The 21,180-nt window shown below is 41.3% G+C and overlaps 1 protein-coding gene across 20 annotated transcripts in view; it reads left to right on the forward strand.

Annotated features, from left to right (window-relative positions):
* Positions 1 to 21,180, forward strand: part of DENND1A (DENN domain containing 1A) — a 508,124-nt gene that overhangs the window by 261,139 nt on the left and 225,805 nt on the right. For 19 of the 20 annotated variants that reach the window (XR_008290952.1, XM_027035064.1, XM_053204646.1 and 16 more), the window contains one exon: positions 6,075 to 6,185. The exons of the other annotated variant lie outside the window; for it this stretch is intronic. Coding sequence is in view for 18 of the 19 variants with exons in the window: in XM_027035064.1 (XP_026890865.1) it covers positions 6,075 to 6,185 (111 nt within the window). In the remaining variant the exon portion in view is untranslated. The remainder of the gene's footprint in view (positions 1 to 6,074; positions 6,186 to 21,180) is intronic. 20 annotated transcript variants of the gene reach the window in all.

Below are 21,180 nucleotides of genomic sequence, written 5' to 3' on the forward strand. Positions count from 1 at the left end.
GGAAAAGCATTTAGAATGGACAGTTACATATAACATTGCCCAGGCTCCACTTTGTCAAAAGATGTACCATGATATAGAAAAGATTTATGAACTCATCGTGACTTTGAAAAATAAACAAAGTTGAGGTGGTACTAGAAGGCCTATTATCAAGTACTGAGATTGTAGAGAATTCCATTGTTGCTCTTAAGGGTTGTCAGGTAATTGTTTATTCTAATGGTTTTTCCATTCACATAGGAGGGATAAAAGTTGACCTCTGGGTAAACCCTGCCTTCTTTCCTATAATATACTTCTCTGATGTGATTGCTTAAGTGAGTTTGTGGAATTCTTAGATTATTTTAGAATGCAAATTTATAATTCCCTTTTAAGAATCCCACACAACTAAAGTAACCTAAATTCTTAAAAAAAAAAAAATCAATTGAGGATTCTAAAGGTTTACGTTATGGGAAAATAATCTGAGCAAGAGTTATTTCAGGAAATAAGACCCACTGGCAAAACCAAGCCTCTTGCCTTAGAAGCCTCCTCCAGACACAGTACAGTAAGTCTTTATCATGTGTACTGTGTATGAAGCTGAAAGTCACAAAGACTAATAAAATGACAGACCGTGGGGCGGATTAGCATCTGTTTCGAAGGCTCCAAGGAGTACCCAGCTTAGAGTCGGTTCTTTGGTTTGGGGATTATCTCATTTCCCCAAGGTATTGAACCTAAGACGCTTTTTCTCTAAGCCCCACTATATCCCCTCCCATCCTTGGCCCATCCCCCCAAACCCCCACCTGCTTCCTAACCCCGGGCGTGGATCACAGTGAGCCTGAAGTCCCCAGCCACCTGGATCGGCACAGGAGCCAGCAGGGATGGCTAGAAGTAAGCAGCTATTATGGGGCTTCTCCTGGGGGAAATGAGGTTTGTCAGGTGCCTTCCCCTCCTCTTTGTCTGGATTTAGAGCCACAGAGGGTTAGAGCTGGAAGGGACCTTTACCGTCATTTCTTTGTAGAGATGAGAAACGGGAGCTTGGAGAGGCTAAGGAGCTTGTGCAGCACACGCCTTTTCCGAAACTCAACTTCAAGGCTGTTTTGGCCCTGTTGACTAGAAACCTTCCTTGGACCTGAGCCCTTCCCAGCCCAAGTAGTGGTCAGCTTCGTATCCCTGCTACCCAGCCCTACAGAGTAAGCCCATAATGCATGCTAGGCAGATAGGAGAATGCTCACAAGGCACATCATTGATATGTAACTGAAATAATGCTTGAGCTCTATGAATGGAAACAGAATGTCCTTAAACCTAAAAACGTACTGGCACTGAGAAAACTGAACCCTTCTGAGTCTGGACACTGGAAATAGTTCCTCTAAGCAAGATTTTCCTTCCCAGTAGGTGAGTCACACAGAGAATTCATTGTCAGGGAATAAAGGGAATGGTGATTTAGACTTAGCCTTGGTGGCATTATAATCCAGGACACTAGGCCCAAGACCAGGTGAGCGGCAACACCTTGCTTGACAGGATTGATGGTTCTTTACAAGGAGGACTGATCCCACATTAAGTGAGTGGACTCTCCCTCTAAAAAACCGGGCAAGTGGACAAGTGTGGTACTCCGTAACCTGGAAGTCCTGAGCGTTGTCTGAGATTCTTCCTCCCCCCTCCACTTCTCAGGTCTAATTCATTATCAAGTCCTGTGATTCCACTTTACAGAGATCTGTCGCATCCATATCCAAAGCTTTCATCTCAATAGTTTTTTTGCTGTAGTCATTCATTCTGGGAATATGGCGCCAGCCTGTTAACTGATTGTGCTGCCTCCTGCTTGCCCTCTCCTGTGCGTCCTCCATAGGACCTCCAGGAAGATCTTTCCGAAACACATATGTGATTATATCATGATCCTTCAGCAACTCCCTCTGACCCACAAGGGAAGTCTAGGCTCTCACAGAATCTGCACCCAGTTCCCCTGCCCCAGCATGTCCCCTGCTCTAAACCCTGCTCTTCATTTTACTGAACTGCTAAGAGCTCCTCTCTCCTCCTTGCCTCTGTCTCTGCCTGGAATACGCTTCTTCCTGTGTCCACTGAGTGAACCGTTGGTGGGAGGCCCAGACCTAATATCTTCTCCTCTGTCAAGCCTTCCTCCCGTATCGGTCCAGCAAAGTTGAATCTGCCCTTCTCAGGCAGCCCTGGAGTGTGTGCGGCCTGGACCACAGTACTTTGCACACCATACTGATGCCATTGCCATCCCCAGGCTAAATTCCTGGGAAATGGGGATCATCTTTCCTTTAATCTCTGCAGGCCCAGCTCCCAGGTTGGTACTAAACACATAGTAGGAGTTAAGTACGTTTGTTGATTGGCTGGTTACAGGAGACAGAAATGGGAGGTTGAAGATTTAGTCCCACTGAAGGAAAGTGCTAGGAGAGTAGTATACCTTGTGTCCTTTATAAATATAAGCTCACGGTATATTCTGGCTGCAGTCTTGACCTAGGACAACTTGCTATGGAAGTCGTCTCTTCTCGTTATTCCCTACACTCTTGTCTTACCCATCAGACATACATGATTGAGCTGGCTGTGAAATAAACACCTGCTTCTGCATGCAGCCCCTCCCCCATTACCTGATGAACAAACCACCTATTTCTTTACACTTTTAATAAATAGAGCCACACACACCTTAAACAAGTCCCAATCCCACCCCCCTGCCATTTTATCTGACTTTGTGAGTTGCTAGTGTCAATTTTGTTTTCCATGAGCCCTTCACCATTGATCACTTCATCCAACTCAGACCCAGGTTTTCTGACGTCAATGCTGTGTTCTTCCTAATATACCACCTTGTCTGTCTTCCAGGCTGGTGTGTTCCTCTTAGTCCAGCTAAGGAGTCTTAGTCACTGCTTTCTCTACTTATTGATTCTTTCATCAAACTGCTAGGTGATGGGATATGTCATTATACCCAGAGGGACCTCAGTGAAGTGACAGAAACCTACTTGTAACTGAGTGGTTATAAGATAGAGACCAATCACCATGCCTGCTCAAAGTGGAGGAGCTTGACAAATGAGGAATCTAGGAAGACTTCCAGGGGGAGGTGACATCTCAGCTGGGTCTTGGAAAGTAAATGGGTGTCCTCAAGGAGGAGAAGAGCATTCTAGGAGGAGGAAACAACAGAAGTAAAGACCTGAGGGTAAGAAAAGGCATGGCAGGTTTGAGAAATTGGGGATTGGTGGGGCTTAAGCCATTGGATCCTTTAAGGCACAAGGGAGAAAACCCCTTTCTCCAAGGGGTGTTCTTCAGAGATGAAGCATGGTGGAAACTGTAAATGTTCCCTGCAGCTGCTCCCAAGGCCTGCTGTGCCCCACAGGTGCTCCCATGGCCTGCTCTGCCCCACAGGTGCTCCCAAGGCTGAGTGAAGTTCCCGGGGCTGTCGCCACTCCCACCCACTCCCACCCGCCTGGGCGGGTGGCTTCCCAGAAGGAAAGAGGCAGGGGAGGAAGCAGATAAGAAAGACAGCTTCTGTTTAGACACAAATATCTTGGTAATCAGCACAGATGGGATGAGAAATACCAAAAAAAGTACATGACAGTTTAGAGAGAATTTGGCTAAATGTTACATATTTTTAACATACCTGTGTAGAGTTTTTGGAACAAGCACCTGAATCCCTCTGAACCCGATTGGGCCTGGGGGTTATGCCTCAACCAAGTGGTGTTTTTATTTCAGAAATGTTTCCTTCCCCATCCACAAAAGTATCCTTATGATTTTTTTTTTTCTCCCACCAAAATAAGGTGCAGGATTTGTCTCTGACGCTGTGTCTCCTTATTTGGACGGCAAGCTGTGTAACATATTTCTACCCAGCGTGAAGCTTCTTGGCAGACTCTTGAGGCCACGTTTTGGTGGCTTCAGAGTTATCTTTGGATCTGTCAAAAGTGCTAATGGGCTTTCTGGCCTTCTTTAAGCTCCTCATTTCTATTTTCTTTTTACTTCCATCCTCTCCTAAAAGAAAAATTTATGTAATTCATCAGCAGTTAAGCATTTTACTGAAATGCTCAGCTGAGGGCCTTGTATTTTTGTTTGCGAGAATAGCTCTGCCATGTCACGGTCTTCAGAACAAACCCCACCCTGACATCATCAGCTCAGCACTCCTCAGTCCACCGGGCAAGAGATGCACTTGTTGACTCATTGAGACTGCCTTTCTTGTTTTTGTTTTTCAAGTTTGTTAAGAGGCAAGTCGGCGTGGTGGTTAGAGCAAGGGTTTCAGATTCAGGAGACCTGGTTTTGAAACTGGGCTCTGCCTTTTCTAGCTGGGTGACCTTTGCAGACTACTTACCCCTCCTGAGCCTCAGTTTCTACATCTGTAAAATGGAAATGAAACTGCCTTTTTCAGCGTTGTTGAGAAAGATTAGAGAGAACACAGGTAAAGTACCTGTTGTCCAGCACATAAGGATTACTCAGTAAATGGGATAACAGTTCTTAACAGCAGTGTTTCTCTTTCAGCAGGCATACTTTGATCCTGCTCTGTTCCTGTGCTGTGCTCTCTTTCCTGAATACAACTTTTACCTACAATTTTTGGTGATATAAACGATGAGCACAGGCTTAGAGACAAACTCACCCAAGACTGAATATGTACATAGTGTGTAACCTTGGTCATATTACTTCATTTTCTCTGTTGCCTCTGTTTTCTTATCTGTATGTAGAGACGATAATACCTGTTCAAGGAGTGGTTTCAAGATCAAATGAAATAACGTATGTAAAGCTGTGTGTATTGTAGATGTTTAAAAATGTTTAAGTGGGTCAATGTAACGTAAGGGAAAATATATGGGCTCTGTAGTTGGATCTGAGTCCAAATTCTGACTCTACCAGCTACTGAATCTCTCTCAGACGTACTTTATATATTGGGGGAGAAATGCCTCATTGGAGTTTTGTGGAAAGTGCGTAAGATCACACATACAAAGTGTCTGCTATAGTACCTGGTACTTGGTAGGTAGTCAGTATATGGAACTGTTAATTCACTCACTATAAAGGTCACTGGTTAACCTGGTATTCCAATCAAACAACAATAAATCATAAGATAAGTGCCCATTCTTTTTCCCAACCCGTAATATTGTTGAAAAGCACTTTATGCTATTTTGCATGGAAAATCCACCTGGTTTTCTTGAATTTATGGGCTATGGCTCTTTCATCATTATACATTGCAACCCCTTGGCAGTAGTGTTACCTCCCTGACCCCCTTCATTTTCAGAGGATTATATTGTGTGGCATTGAAAACCTGTAACATTGAGGAAATTAACATATTCATGTATATTATTAAGGTCAGGTGGGTATAGAAAGGATTGCAGAAATGAAACACATTGTATTTTTTCTGAAACCTAAAGAGGGCCAATCTAGAGTACTAATTAAAGAAATGAAGTCCCGGCTACAGACAAAAGCTGGTTAAAACACTGCTTTGTCACCACTTGCTGCTTGTCTGCAATTTTTTTTGCCTTTTGAGTGAAATACCTGGAAATTGTAAATCTTCAAAATTGCTCCAATTCCTGCCGAGTCCTTTCAGAGAGTGTAAACTGTGGAGGAGGGGGACGCCAGCAGTGATGACAAGAGAGGAGCGTGCCCAGCCTTTGCGGGTGGGATCTGTTGGACGGAAATGGGCTCTGTGCCAAAAGCATTTTGGTCCTTGGGTACTTTCTCTTGACTACGCGTATGGTGCAGTGCATTGGGAAAGTCTTAGGATCTGGGGTCAGAAGATCGGAGCTGCAGTCCTGTCTTTATTGCTCATGAGACTCTTTGATCTTGGCATCCCTCTCTGAGCCTCGGTTTCCTCATTTGTAAGATTGCAGACTTCCTGTCCTGCTCACCCTTTGGAACTGATAAGAAAAGCAACACAGTGCTGCCTGTGACCTCACTTAAACTGTAGTCACCACACACAAGTGCTTCATCTCTAAAGTCTCTTCCAACTTTGCATTTCATGATTTTACACACAGTGGGATTCAGCCTCCCAGGTGGAAAGAATAGGACAGGGGCAGAGGAGAGTATACTTTCTGATGATTTTTTGCTTCACATGCTTTTTTAGATACCGCCTGTAACAAGAGCAAACAAAATAAGCTACGATCTCCCCTTCTTGTTTCTCCTAGAGAAATCTGACAGAATATTTTGTGGCTGTGGATGTAAACAACATGTTACATCTGTATGCCAGTATGCTGTATGAACGCCGGATTCTCATCATCTGCAGCAAACTCAGCACTGTGAGTAGACTCATGAGATGGGCTTTTTAATTGCTGTAATTGAAAGATGGATCAGAAAGATTAAAGACAATTTTAGAAGAAAATCAGCCACAATCCCCTCAACATGTCATTTTCATTAATTATTCATGTTTCTTTACAGTGCATGTTTCATTTATTCTTATAGCTTCACAATCAGTTATAAATAGTCTTCCATTTGGTCGTGTCATGAACACTTTGCATATTTTCACATAAGCTTCCGTCATTGTCATTCTCTTTACATGTCTGCATCATATTCCATTGTATTGATGTGTCATCATTCCCTAGATCTTTCTTCTCTCGATGGCCATTTAGGTTGTTCATAGTTTAATCCTTTAGTAGATAATACTGCAGTGAACATCTTGTGGCTGCTTTGGACGGATGCAGTTCGTATTTGAATGAGTTAGACCATCAGGTCAAAGCACTTGATGAACACTGTGACTTAGGGACTGCCAGACCACTTGCCAAACAGGCTGTATTTGTTTATAGTGAATGTTGCCAGCTGTATATGAGTTACCATTTCTGCTGCAGCCTTGCCAGAATTGTGTGTGTGTTCATGCATTTGTGTGTTAATTTTGCTAATAAAATAGGTATAAAATGGTATTGCAGGTTTGCTTTATTTCTCTTTGGTTACAGGTTACTGGATATTTTCCATGGGTTTGTTTTCTGTTTATATTTTGTTAATGTCTTTTCCCATTTACCTTATAGGACTCTTGTTTTTTGTTTTTTAGTAAATTGGAATGAGGTCTTTTATATTGTAATAGCTTTTGCTATATGTATAATATAAACATTTTTTCATATTTTTATTTTAGTTTTTTGTTTTTAACTTGCCAAGTATAGGAGTTTGTATCATTCCCTATATTTCATAAGGAAAATTCTCAAAGACAGAAAGTAGAAATCATTTTACAGTAAACACCCATAGAATTCAATCTAGGTTTTTCCATTAACACTTGACTGTGCTTGTTTTGGCACATATTTATTTACCTGCCCATCCCACATGCTATCCATCAATCCATCATATTTTATGACGCATTTTAAAGTAAATCGCAGACATCAGTATACATCCGCCTAAATAATTGAGCATGTTTATTATTAACTGAAGTTCAATATCTCTTTATAGTATTATTTTTCTTTTGAGGTTAAACTTACATACAGAAATTGACTGGGAGTGGAATGCCTAACAGGTACCTCTCTGTTAGAGAGGGTAGAAAGACCTTCTTATAGTGAGAGTTTCCCTAATGAAGGGTCTATGGATAAAATCAGTTGAGTGTTTACATATTACTATAAGGCACCTAATAATGAAAACTTTGTGAGGCTATTAGAGTTTTCTTTATGATTTTCATCATAACTTCATTATTTTATTATTTCTTTGGTGTTGTTTGCTTGTCAAGAACTCACAGTTTTTTCATTGTGCCAGGCTCATAGCATATGCTTGGTGAGAAAAGCATGGCCCTTGCCCTCAAGGGGAAAACATCCCAGAGGAGACCTCTTGCTTTGTTTTGCATTTTATTTTAAAGTAGGAGTGCAGTTAATAATCTTAGGACCTGAACACCCAGACTGAGTTTCAGAACTAGAGGATTGCCGCTGTGTCTTTATGAGGCCAATGAGAATAAAAGTACGGTCAGGGAGCACCTGGCTGGGTCAGTCGGAGGAGCATGTGACTGTTGCTCTCGGGGTCGTGAGTTCAAGCCCCATGTTGGGTATAGAAATTACTTAAATAAAACTTTGGGAAAAAAATGAAAAAAGAATAGAAGTACAGTTGAAAGAGTCTAGTCCAGGGGTGCCTGTCTGGCTCAGTCGGTTTGGCATCTGATTCTTGATTTCGGCTCAGGTCATGATCTCATGGTTTGTGGGTTCGAGCCCCGCATTGGGCTCTGCATTGGCAGTGCAGACCCTATTCAGGATTCTCTGTCTTCCTCTTTCTATGTCCCTGCCCTGCTCCCTCTCTCAAAAATAAAGAAACATTAGGGGTGGCTGGGTGACTCAGTCGGTTACGTGTCCGACTTCAGCTCAGATCACGATCTCACAGTTCATGGGTTCGAGCCCTGTGCTGACAGCTCAGAGCCTAGAGCCTGCTTTGGATTCTGTGTCTCCCTCTCTCTCTGGCCCTCCCCCCCACTCCGACCACATGCTCTGTCTCTGTCTGTCTCAAAAATAAACAAACACTAAAAATTTTTTTGAAGTGTAGTCCATAACCAGTTACTGTTATATTGGAGTATTAAATTTCAGTAGAACAAAAAGACATCATATTGATTTAATTTAAATTCCCTATAATAAAATTATGATATTTTGAACTCTTAATATGTGCCAGGCACTGTGCTAAGCACTTTGCAATTACTAACTCATTTAATCCTCACTAAAACAGTGTGTGGTAGGTTCCGGTATTGCCTCCTTTTTATAGATAAGGAAGAATGTACCTTCTGTGTGATTTTTTGTTTAGGTAAATATAATAGATTAAACACACAAAACTATTTCTGTTCTTTCCCAAAACTAAAATGAATTCAAGAATAAATCAACAAGCACAAAGAGCAGATGAAGCAGAGATTTTTAAAAATAATAAGAAAATACTATTATCAGTGTTATGCCCGTATTTAAAAACTAAGGTGCAATGGACAGTAAAACATAATTTATCAAAATTGAATCAAGAAAGAAAAATTGAATAGGTCATTTAATTTATAGAAGTTGAGTCAGTATATAATTTCTTTTTTTCTGAAACACTCAGATGGTTTTACAGATATGTTTTGTCAAACATCTCAAGGAACAGATAGATCCCTGCAGTCTTAGACAAACTTCTTGAGAGTCTAGAAAGAAGGAATACACTCCACCTTTTCTTGTGATAATTGTGTAACCTCGACATGCAGCCACACAGGAGATAATACAGGAAAGAAAGTTTATCAGCCAATCTCAGTCATAAACATAATAGTTTTAAAGAAACTGGTAGCAAATGTATGAAAAATATAATTCATAATAACTAAGTTGGGTTTATTCCAGAAATGTAAGGTTGATAATATTAGAAAAGTCTGTTCGTATAGCTTACCACATTAACATATTAAAAGGGAAGATTCATAAGGTCACCAATAGACCGAGAAGCATGGTAAGTTCATGAATAGGAAGACAATGTATTTAAGATGCCATTCCACTCTAAAATGATCTATATAGATTGCATACAGTTCCATTGAAAATCCCATTAGGATTTTACACAGTGCTTGGCAAACTGATTCTAAAATTAATGCAGAAGAGTCCAAGGAAGAGCAAAGACATACTTGAAGAAAAAGAATGGGTCATGGAAACTTGCTTTACCCGCTATCAACATTTTTTGTAGGGCTGTAGTAATTAAGATGCTAGTAATGCACAGGAATACACAAATCGTCTTGACGGAACAGGATCGACATTGCAGAAACAGGCCATGTGTGTGGGGCTCTCGATAGACAACTGAAGTGGCATTGTAAAATCTGAGGGAACGGATGGAGCTTTCAATAATTGATTATCCACATGGGGAAGAAAAGGGAGACGATTTCTATCTTACACTCTCTGCAAAACCGAATCTCAAATGCGTCAAGGACTTAAGTGTGAAAGGCAAAGTTTTAAAACTTCTAGAAGACAAAATAGAATAATATCTGTGATCTTGGAGTAGGGAGAAATTTAACCAAATAATCCAAAATGTACATTGTATAAAGGAAAAGATTAAAATTGGGAAAGTTTGTTCATTAAAAAATATTCAGAGAATGAAAAGATACATCACAAGCTGGAGTTGAGATATTTGCCATATGTAACAACTGACAGAGTATTAATATCTGAAATATGTAAAGAACTACTGCAGTTGAAGAGCAGAAGACAAGTCTATCAATGGAAACATTGGCCAAAAGCACAAATCGGCATTTCACAGAAGAAAATGGCTAATAAAATATGTGGAAAGATGCTCAACTGCCTTAGTAATCATAGACAAGCAAATTAAAATTACAATGATTAAAATACTAGGTTTGCAAAAATGCGATGTCTGATAAAGTCAAGTGTTCTATCGAAATTGCATTGGGGAATTCATGAACTACTCTGAAAAGTATGTGGCACAATTATTTGCATACACTCAAAACTCAGCACTTCCATCCCTGGGTAGAATTGTGTGTGTTTGTGTGTGTGTACGTGTGCATGCATGTGTGTGTGCATACACCTACCTACACACACTCATTGGTCATTTATAGTGGGGTTCATGTACAAGTGTGTTCATAGCAGCATTGGGTCTTTTGCTTTTGTTTTTTAAACCTGGACAGAGGCTGCATGACCACCAACAGAGAACAGATAAATTATGGTATAGTCATACAATGGAGTCCTGTTATCACTGAAAAAGAACTAACCTACCAACATGATTAGGTCTTTAATACAGACTTTTGAGTGAAAGAAGCTACTGAAGAATATACAGTATGGTTTCATTCACATAAAATTCAAGTAAGAGAAATTAAAAGGGATATTACTTAGGGATACATACAAACTGCATGGGGGCAAAAGATATGATAACACAAAATTTAGGTAGCAGTTTCCTCAAAAGGAGTGAAAACAGTATAGTCAGAAAGAGGCATACAAGGGACATCAACAGTATTGTTTTCTGTCTTGAGCTTGGTTAGGGAATCAGCAAACTATTCTGTCAGGCGTCCAATAGTAAATATGGCTTTGTAATCCAAACCGTCTTGTAATTACTGGACTACAACCTTATAGTTTACAATCCGTAAACTAGTGGGAGAGCCTGTGTTCCAGCAAGACTTTATTTACAAAAATAGGCAGGACAGACTTGGCCTTCAGGCTGTAGTTTGCCAACCATGAAGCCAGGGTGCTGGATTTCAGATTCTTAAGTTTGTTTTTTTTTTTAAAGTTGATTATATGGGAGCACCTGAGTGGCTCAGTCGATTAAGCGTCCAACTTTGGCTCAGGTCATGATCTCACAGTTCATGGGTTTGAGCCCTGCGTTGAGCTCTGTGCTGACAGCTGGGAGTCTGGAGCCTGCTTTGGTTTCTGTGTCTCCCTCTCTCTGCCTCTCCCCCACTCTCACTCTGTCTCTCAAAAGCGAATAAACTTAAAAAAAATTTTTTTTACGTTGATTATATGATATACATAATTTTATATGTATATATATTTCAGAATTTTTGAAAAGTTGAAAAAGAAGATACCAAGCCCCTTCATAGTGAAATGTTACAACACAGAGATAGAGACAAAGCAGTTCTTATGCAAAGGTTAAGAATTAAAATTGCATGAGATTTGGCAGGGGCAGTTCTAGAACCCAGAAGATGGTGCAGCAGTATCTGGTGCTTCTCGGGGAAAAATGATTTCTCACCTGAAATTCCGTGTGTGTCTAATGGAAGCCGCTACCATACCTCATCAACCTCCTGAGGTCCCTGTTCCTCCACTCTGCCTTCTCGGTTGTGGATACACCATCAGTTCTCTTGAGGGCCAACCCTCAACTCTGCTGATCCACCTGACTTCATTCAACTGGTATTTTTCATGGCCCCATTTTAAGGCAGTGGGGATACAACAGACAAAAATCCCTGTCCTCACGAAGCTTACGTTCTAGTAGGTAGACCTTCAGTAAACTAAGTTAAATATATAGTACGGTAGCTAATGATTAATACTAAGGAGTATAACAAAATGAAGAAGGAGACTGAATGGGAAGGGTAAGGCATTGCATTTTTAGGTCGATGGTCAAAGAATGCCTTATTCGGAAGGTGATGCTACAGGTTCCTTTTACTACCTTAAGAGAATTCCTCTGACATTGAGCTCCTCTCTGATGTGTCTGTTTGCTTCTCTATTGGCTATTCTTAGGAGCTTGCTGATATGGTGGAATAGCTCCCAAACTTCAAAACAAAACTTCCACATCCCCTTTATCCCATTTTTATTCTCCCTTTTAGAACAAAATTCCTTGAGAGTTACTTCTATTAAGTGTCTAATTCTCCCCCTCCCCTCTCCCCAGTCTGCTGTTAGGATTTAGCCTCATCCTTTCCACTGAAACCACTTTGTTCAGGGCACCGATGACCTCATATCAAGTAAAATTCAAATGAATTAGTGCTTACAGAGTCCTTAGAATGGAGTCTGGCCTATAGTGTGTGTGTGTGTGTGTGTGTGTATAAATATATATATTATACGTATAAATATATATATTTATAAGAAGTTAATAACATCTATAATGCGAAGTAAAATACTGTTTAAAATTAGGAAATCGTTATTTAGAAATAGATAAATACTGTGTTGAATGTGAATACTAGGAATTAAGGTTAAGGACTTTTTTTTGAGCTTTTTGTAGTTTTGTTTTAAGGCTATATACATGTATCACTTTGACTTAAACTTTTTGTTTAAAAACAGTTGATTTTTAAATAACTTCTGAATTTTAATGATTCATAGTAGAAACCTCTTTAGGAAGAAGGGGGTGGTTCTTCTTATATCTCACATGTGGTCAACAGCATCCCGATGTGTAATTTCTCCAGGGATACAGTAGGTGAGCAGACATCAATTTTATCCAAGCCTTTGTACTTCTCCAACTTAAGAATTTAAAGTGTTTTATTTTTTTAAGTTTTATTTACTTAAGTAATCTCTGTGCCCAACGTAGGGCTTGAACTCATGACCCTGAGACCAAGAGTTGCCTGCTGTTCCAGCTGAGCCAGCCAGGTGCCCCTAAAGTTTTCTAACTGTTGCCTTTTATTTCCTTAGTAGTGACTTTTCATTGTCTTTTCAATGACACGGGGAATGCAAAGGTTGTTTTAATAGCCTGAGGTTTCTTCTTCTTTTTTTTTTTTTTTAATGTTTATTTGTTTTTGAGAGAGACACAGAGCATGAGCAGGAGAGGGGTAGAGAGAGGGAGACACAGAATCTGAAGCAGGCTCCAGGCTCTGAGCTGTCAGCACAGAGTCCAACACGGGGCTCGAACTCACAGACCATGAGATCATGACCTGAGTCCAAGTGGGATGCTTAACCAACTGAGCCACCCAGGTGCCCCTCTTGCCTGAGGTTTCTGATGGCCCTCTCTTGATAAACCAAGATGTGGCCTATCATTACCTTGGCAAACCACATTTTTCTCAATTTTGTTTGATAAGATGTAGGCTTGATCCTCCTCAGGACCATCAAGCATCTGAAAGATGAAAAATGTCGAACACTCCAGAGTGCCATTTTCTATATAGACGACTGTGTCAATAGAGATGAACCCAGCAATATTTAGTTCAGAGTCAAGTAATACTCATTTCGGGCTTTTCTTGGTCAATAATGTGATACTCTATATAAGAAAAATGTGAGTTTTTGTTCTCTTTGCTCAGTTAATGCATATTGATTGTTTTCCTTTATAAATGATAAATAGGGAAGGCTTACCTAAATCTTGTTCTCTAATGTAAATACTTCAGTGTGATCTCTTCTGGCACAAAGGCCCCATTTTTCTTCCAGATTTTTATATCTGAATTTAACTCCTGGTGCTTTTTTTTTTATTACTTTTTGTAAGTCTTATGGATAGCAGGTCGGTCTAAGACAAGACCTTTATGGACATGGTGTCCTGTAATTCCAAGAAGAGTCCTGGAAGATCAGTATTATCCCCATTTCACAGAATGGTTCATCCCCTCAGAGAGATGAAGTAAACTGACCAAGGTTAGGTCCTAGGACCTTAGGGCCTTAGGATGCTGTGTGGCTTCAGGAAAGGGAGAAACAGCCAGGAGGATGACACATACAAATGACTCATAGTCCCTTCACAGCGCTTGCCTTGGGGATCAGGTATGTTTATTGGGTGTCACCTCAAACTATTATCAGAACCCTAGCCGTGGGAACTGTCAAAGGAGCCAGAGGCACATTGTTAAAATATCCTCCCACTGAGGGAATTTGAGAATTCTCCTAGAGAGCCAAAGAAATAGTCTGAGCCCAGTCTGAAGGATAAGGTGGCTGATGGAGCTGGTTAATACTGGTTTGGGTAAAAAATAAGTCCCTGATTGTATAGTAATTAGAGGAACTTCTTGTGTAGCTTGTAAATCGTTCCAAGACTGCCAAAGAGGTGTGTTGACCGCATCAGTGGACTAAGTGTGTAGAACGCCCTCATTCAGATTCATACCCCTGTGTTTTATAAGGGAGGTCCCCAGTTCTCCCTCACACCCTGTTAAAATTCTTCTAAGTTAACCTTTTTCAACCACCTACGATGTGCCGGGCATTGTGCTAATCCTGTGTGTGTGTGTTCATTAGTTTTTGCAGCAACCCTAGGAGCTAGTTGGTTGGTTCTCTTCTCCCTTTGCAGATGAGAGTATCTGGCCCTGGGAAGGTTGCAGTGTCTTGTCTAAGATGCTTGTCTCTGCCAGCAGAGATGGGATGGAAACCCATCACCTTTGAATGCACATTCAGAACATTTTATTTCAGATTTTGTAAGCACTTGCTATATGCCCGGCCCCACCCAGCACCAGGGAAAAAGAAGGGCGATACGTGAATTTCTAACTGACGCACTCGCCCATGAGCACTGCTCAGATTGAACCCACTGTGTCTGTGGTTGTTACATTCACCCGTCCCCTAGCCTCACCCCAGCCATGAGCGCGGCCTTGGTGGGTCCCTGGGCGGTATCTTCCCCAATTCACTGTGGCTTCAGGCCTCTATTACTGCAGTTCCTGTCAGCCCCTGGGCATCTTGGCCCTAATCGCTCCTTCTATAATTTAGGGGTAGTGCAAGAAGTTTTGTAAACCGAGAATATCCAGTAAATGATGACAAAGGCATATTTACTTTCTAAAGGAAAGTATTTTATTTGTTTTAATTAATTAATTTGTTTGTTTTATTCAGCGGACTTGTTTTTAATGTTTATTTATTTTTGGGAGAGAGAGAGAGAGAGAGAGAGAGAGAGAACGTGAGCAGGGGAAGGTCAGAGAGGGAGGGAGACACAGAATCCAAAGCAGGCTCCAGGCTCTAAGCTATCAGCACAGAGCCCAGTGCGGGGCTGGAACTCACGAAACGTGAGATCATGACCTGAGCTGAAGTCAGGCGCTTAACCGACTGAGCCACCCAGGCGCCCCTCAGCAGACGTTTTTTAAAACAATTTCTGAGGAAGGAAGCACAGTTGAGTGACAAGACCATCACCTAATTAATTGAGCCTCCACATCTAATTATTTGTGTAGTACTCACAACTATGAAAAGAATGGTTACTTTTCTGATAGTACCTCATTTAGGGGAGAAAAACTGCCAAATGTCTTCTCCCTGTCAGTTTCTTCCTAAGTGTAGTGGTGGAGGACGTGGGTGAGTGATACTGAGTGTCGTAGGTGTGCAGAGACGGGTACCTTCCCAACCTTGCCCCAGTCCCCTCCTACGCACTCCCCGCTAACAGCATCCATTTACCTTGGTGCCGCCTGGTCTCGTCACCTAAGAGGGCCAGTTTGTGCACGAGGCTGTTTTTTCAGACCTGGCTTCATTTTCGCTCCTTTCCTGATGAACTCTACCTGTTCCTGACTATGCATGGGACGGGTACCCGAATGATGTGTGTAAAGCTTTCCTAGCTCTCCTGGCCTAGAAATAACTAATCCTGTTTGCTTATCTGCAGCTCTTGAAGCAGAGAGGAGAGTGGCAGTTTAAGAAGGTTGGAAATACTGGACCGGAGCCAGGCCCTCTCTGCCTGCACACTCCACTCTGCATGTTCCAGCCGTAGGAACAAACTGCATTATTTTGTTTCAAACTGTGCTCAAGGGAAGCCAAGACCTTGTAACTGGAAACTTACCAAACAGAGAATTCTAAGACTAAATTTAGTGTTCTATTTAAAAAATAAAATAAAATCGAACATTTTGTTTGTTCATCTTTTATATGTTAAAAAAAGAGAGATTAACCTAGTTCACACTCACAACCTAAGAAGAGTATTCAAAGAAGTGAGAAGAAAACTAATCCTCTTGGTGAAGAGGGAAATCCTTAACAAAATGTAATGAAGTGGCGTGAAATACAGACTCTGCAGCCAAACTCTCAAACAGCGTAGCCTCTCTAATCTTCATCACATAAAATTTTATTGTGGCTCAGAGAATATTAAAAACTTAGAAAGAAATGAAAGGAACTTCCACTGGCAGGAAGTAGGAGAGAAAAGATTGGTATGTTTTCTTTATGTGGGTTTTTCTCTGGTTTTGAAACGTAAATACAATTACCTGCTTTTTGAACTGTGTTCTTCATTTAATTACGTGTGCATTGGTTTTCTCCTGTTCATGTTGAGCTGTAACTAGAAAGAAGAACCTGGAGATGTTACAGCGGCTACGTAATATAGAATCAACCGTTTAATTTGTGAGACTTGAAAAATTGCTGTGATTCTGGGGCGCCGGGGTGGCTCAGTCGGTTAGGCGTCTGACTTGGCTTCAGGTCATGATCTCACGGCTCTTGAGTTCAAGCCCTGCTTCAGGCTCTGTGCTGACAGCTCAGAGCCTGGAGCCTGCTGGATTCTGTGTCTCCCTCTCTCTCTGCCCCTCCCTGGCTCACGCTCTCTTTTTCAAAAATAAGAAAATATTTAAAAAAAAAAATTGCTGTGATTCAACCAACCCTGGTATCCCTGACTAGTTTTTGCTGTACCTCTCCTGCTTCTGCTCCCATTGCTTTGGTAAGCATCAAGCACCTGCTTTAGACAAGATACAGGATTCAGATTGCTAGTGATTCCCAAATGCTCATCCGTGGGTTATTTGTGTTAAAATGGCCCAGAGTACTCATCTAAAAATTCAGTTTTTTGGCCACCATCTCCAGACATTCTGGTTCGTAAGGTCTAGCATGAAATCACAAAAGTCTATTTTTTTTTTTAACGTTCCTTAAATGATTGATACACAGCCAGATTCGGAAACAGTGAATAGACTGTTCTCTAAGACAAAACCAATATTTTTTCTTTGAATACTGTTATTTTGCCTCATTAGACTAATTTTCATTTTGAGACTGCATAATGGAGGCCGATTAAGTTTGTTTAGAAGATGTGAGTATAGACTAGCACTAAAAAATTCTTTGTTTCCATGTTTCTCTTTAGGAGAGCTTTGATTTTGGCACTAGTGAGTCTAGGATAGGACACAGCTAAGTATAACCTATTTAAGCTGTCAGTAATGTTGGTTGCTGATGCATTCATTCCGCAGTTGTAATTTGGGGTGCGTGTGTATAAAGGAGACCTAGAGAGAGGTGATGTTTCTTTCCAGCCATTGCATTGAGAGCACAGCAGAGAATTTTATTTGTTATTTTAGTGGTGTGGTCAATTTGTGAAATAGTATATTCTTTAGGTTATAGGACTGATTATAGCTTATTTTTTATTATGCCTCTTCGGAACCAAATCTCTACCCCAAAGCACTAATGGGTAATGTATTCAAGTCATTGGTATCTTAATATGCTTGAAAAGCCCTAAATGGCACCCATGTTGGCAGATGTCATATTGATGTTGTTAAAGAAATTTGAGCACCTACCAGGTGCTAAGTCAGCAAGAACAAGGAGTCCTGATTTCCTGCGGTGTCTGTAGGCTGAAAGTGTGGTCACTTTGAGCTAGAGCCTGATGCGATGCGAGATTAGGCTGTGCTGTTGGGTTGCTACAGATCTTATGAAAACTCACATTTTTTCTCTTTTGCTATCTTGATAGCTATGTAGTCTGCCAGCTAGATGATTCAGCCAGCGTGCTGGTGATCTTTTCCCAAGAAAAAGGACAGCAGGGCTGGATGAGAGAGTACCAGACTTCAAATCAGGATGGTGATGTTCAGTTCCTACCTGTGTACTTAATCCTGCCTACCCATCTGGTCTTGGGCCACTTACTTGATTTTTCTGAATCTTTCTGTCCTTTCCTATTAAAAATGCGGATAGTATTGGGGCGCCTGGGTGGCTTATTCAGTTGAGTGTTTAACTCTTGATCTCGGCTCAGGTCATGATCTCATGGTTTGTGGGTTTGAGCCCCACATCAGGCTTTGTGCACTGACCACACGGACAGAGCATTCTCCCTCTCTCCCTGTCTCTGCCCTTGCCCCCACCCTGAGCTCTCTCTGTCTCTCTCAAATAAACTTTAAAGAGATAAAATAAAAATGGGGGCAGTAGTAACACCCACGTTAGGGTTGTTGAAAGAATTCAGTGGTCGTAGATATGAAAGCACGCTGCCCAGTGCTGGCTACATACCGCCCAGTCAGCAGAAGTAAGTGGGCTCCAAAGCGCAGCCAACTCTGATTTGACTTTTAGAAGTAAAGAAGGCTGTAGAGATCCTGGAAGTGTTGTGAGGATTTAATTTGTATAAACGGTAATAGTAGATGTTGAATGAATCTAGGCAACAGAGGATAGTCATGGCAACTCATGAGGTTTTCCATATCTACCCACTTCTCATTAGTCACTTAGTCATTGACTAAATTGTCATTTCTTGTTCAAGTCTCCACAGGCATGACTACATAGAGATTGAGTGGCCTAAAAAGTTGCTGTATTTACTTGACCCAGTGTTACCACATGACCAGGCTCCCAGGGAGAGGTCTAGCAGCTTCCTGTCTGCATCCTACCAGGCTCTGATTTCTCTGTCTCTCTCTGTCTCTCTGTCTCTCTGTCTCTCTCTCTCTGAAGTAGACCTGATTCTTGCCCCAGGCAGAATTAATGATTCCTTCTTCATAGGCTAACACACTTGAACCTCTATCATAGCACCTCTTTCGTAATGCCTTTGTGTTGAAGTTGATTGTTGGCATTTTGATCTTTCTCTCTCTATTTTGAATTGCTTGAGGGCATGGCTTGTACACATAGTGGATTCTCAGTAATTGTCAGATTAATACAGATCCTAGCACAGAGGCAGTTTCCTGTGAGCTAAGAGCACAGGCTCCAGAGCTAGACTCCCTAAGTTCATATCCTAGCTCTGGCACTAGCTCTGTGACCTTGCACAAGCTCCTTAAGTATGTAGTCACCTTAGTTTCCTCATCTGTAAAGTGGGGACACTGCGGCTACCCACCTTACAGTGGTATTATGAAGATGAGATGAGTATATAGAAACACTTAGTACAGTGCTTGGCGGTAGTGAATACAGAGGAAGTGGTCGTGGTGGCTAGAGCATCGCTTCAATCTATCTGAGTTGACTGGTACTTTCTAAGGTTGGATTTGCCTGAAAAAAATGCTACAGGGGCGATTCTCCCCACCCCCTCATGCCTTCATATCTAGTAACTCCCACCACCTGAGGTTTCCTCAGTTTCTTCACGTATGGCTACCTGAGAGATGGGTACTCATGATTCCATGTTCAGTTACACCATCATTCTTTTTTAAAAAATGTGATCCTTTATTAGAGCGTTAGTGTAAATTGGCTAAACATAAATGAAGAGCTTAGGAATATTTTCAAAGAACTGTTAATACCCACTTACCCAAGAATTGAGGCGGCACATTTCTTTTTGAGTGCCAGCTTGGATCCATTGGCAATGGTTGCGTGGTTGGAGGAATCTTCAGGCCGTGGCCTGACTCCGTAGTTACTCATGTCCATCAGGCACAGAATGGAAGACAGCGCCTTGCTGTCCCTGTGTTTAAATGAATTATCAATCCCCATGTAACTTTGCCTTTTTCTCTTTCACTTTCCTCACTCTTGGTGCTAGGGGCCTATTGGCGTAATAGTTTACCATACCATAGCTTCTGCCCCTGCTTTGGAAGCTAGAGCTTTACTCTGGCAGTTTCAGCTGCTTTGCTATTTTGAAGTGTCACATCTTGACACAAAAGTTTATCGTCCTGGCTAATAACTTACTCTAATTACTTTACCTAGTAGATAGCTTAAAAAAAAAAGGGGGGGGGGGAGCCAGAAGTAGTTAAGCAGGGCATTGCCTGAGAAAGCTTCCTCTTGACTGGCTGCTCCTGCTCTCAGAGGAACGCACTCTGCTTGATTCCATGTTGGTGGGTTGGATTTTTTTTTTTCCTTTCCCCAGAGGATAGTGGAGAAACGAGGTAGAATGAGTTCCATCCAACTAAAAGAGAAACTACTGGAAGAAAGATTGTCTCCACCCCCTGCAAAAAAATAAAATAAAGAAGCATTACATTTTGGCTTCTAAGAAAAGCAGGACTTTCTTTGCTCTTTTCCCTCTTTCCACGCACATGTCTGGCATCTGTCTAGACCAGCTGAAGGTCTTTGATTTCTGAGGCCTTATAAGTTGTCTTTATGTTAAAGCATCTTTGATAGTTTCTTAAAAGCCAACTCTTCCCTCACTAAATATAGTAAACACAATGTGATCATAGCTGAACCGTTTGTAATGAAAGGTTTTTCTTATACCCTTGGAAGGGTTGAGTAGATTAACTTTCATAGTCCCTGCAAAAAACCTTTTTGTTGATTTCATTGTGGGTTTTCTATTTGAGAATAAGTAAAAATCAAAAACAAACGAAATCCACAACACTATTTGATTCACGGCACCGTTTATTTCCTGATGACTACAAAGGTGGTTTATAATTACACAGAAGAATCTAGTTCTCAAACTGAGAGAGCTGACAACTTCTACAAGGCATACAACATTTTCTGCAACTGTCCTGCTTTGGAAAGTTCTTGGTTGAAATGAGTCGACTTAAAAATGACCTATCTTTAAAGTTAGAAATCTGGTATTCTTTCTGTACTCTGTGTTTGTTCGTTTGTAATCAATTTCCTGGTGTTTGGCTTCAGAGGGGAGATCCAGATGCTGCCTCTGACTAACCCCGTGATGAAGCAGTTGTCAGTTTGATCTTTCCTGAGTTCTAGGCTGTGAAGAGTGACTGTGCCCATCTGATTGTCTGTCAGCCTTTGGAACTCAGAATCTCAATACCTTTTAGAGATGTGCACCTTCAATTGTGATCTCTTAAGCAATTACAATTACAATTTGTTAAATGGTGGTAATTTTGACTGCCGTTCCTCATGATGTGAAGCTGAAGGCATCCTAACATTCCCCAGCATTTGCTCAGCACCTGCTCTGTGTCCAGCATAGTAAGAGAAGAGGAAGGGAAATCCAATGTGGTCTCTGCCCTTGAGGAACTCACATCTTTGGTTTCACGCCCCTGGTCTCCTAAGATCATCTACCTCTGAGATATCCAGAGTGTTGGAGGTC

Source organism: Acinonyx jubatus, chromosome D4, assembly GCF_027475565.1.
Source record: "Acinonyx jubatus isolate Ajub_Pintada_27869175 chromosome D4, VMU_Ajub_asm_v1.0, whole genome shotgun sequence".
Lineage (NCBI taxonomy): Eukaryota > Metazoa > Chordata > Mammalia > Carnivora > Felidae > Acinonyx > Acinonyx jubatus.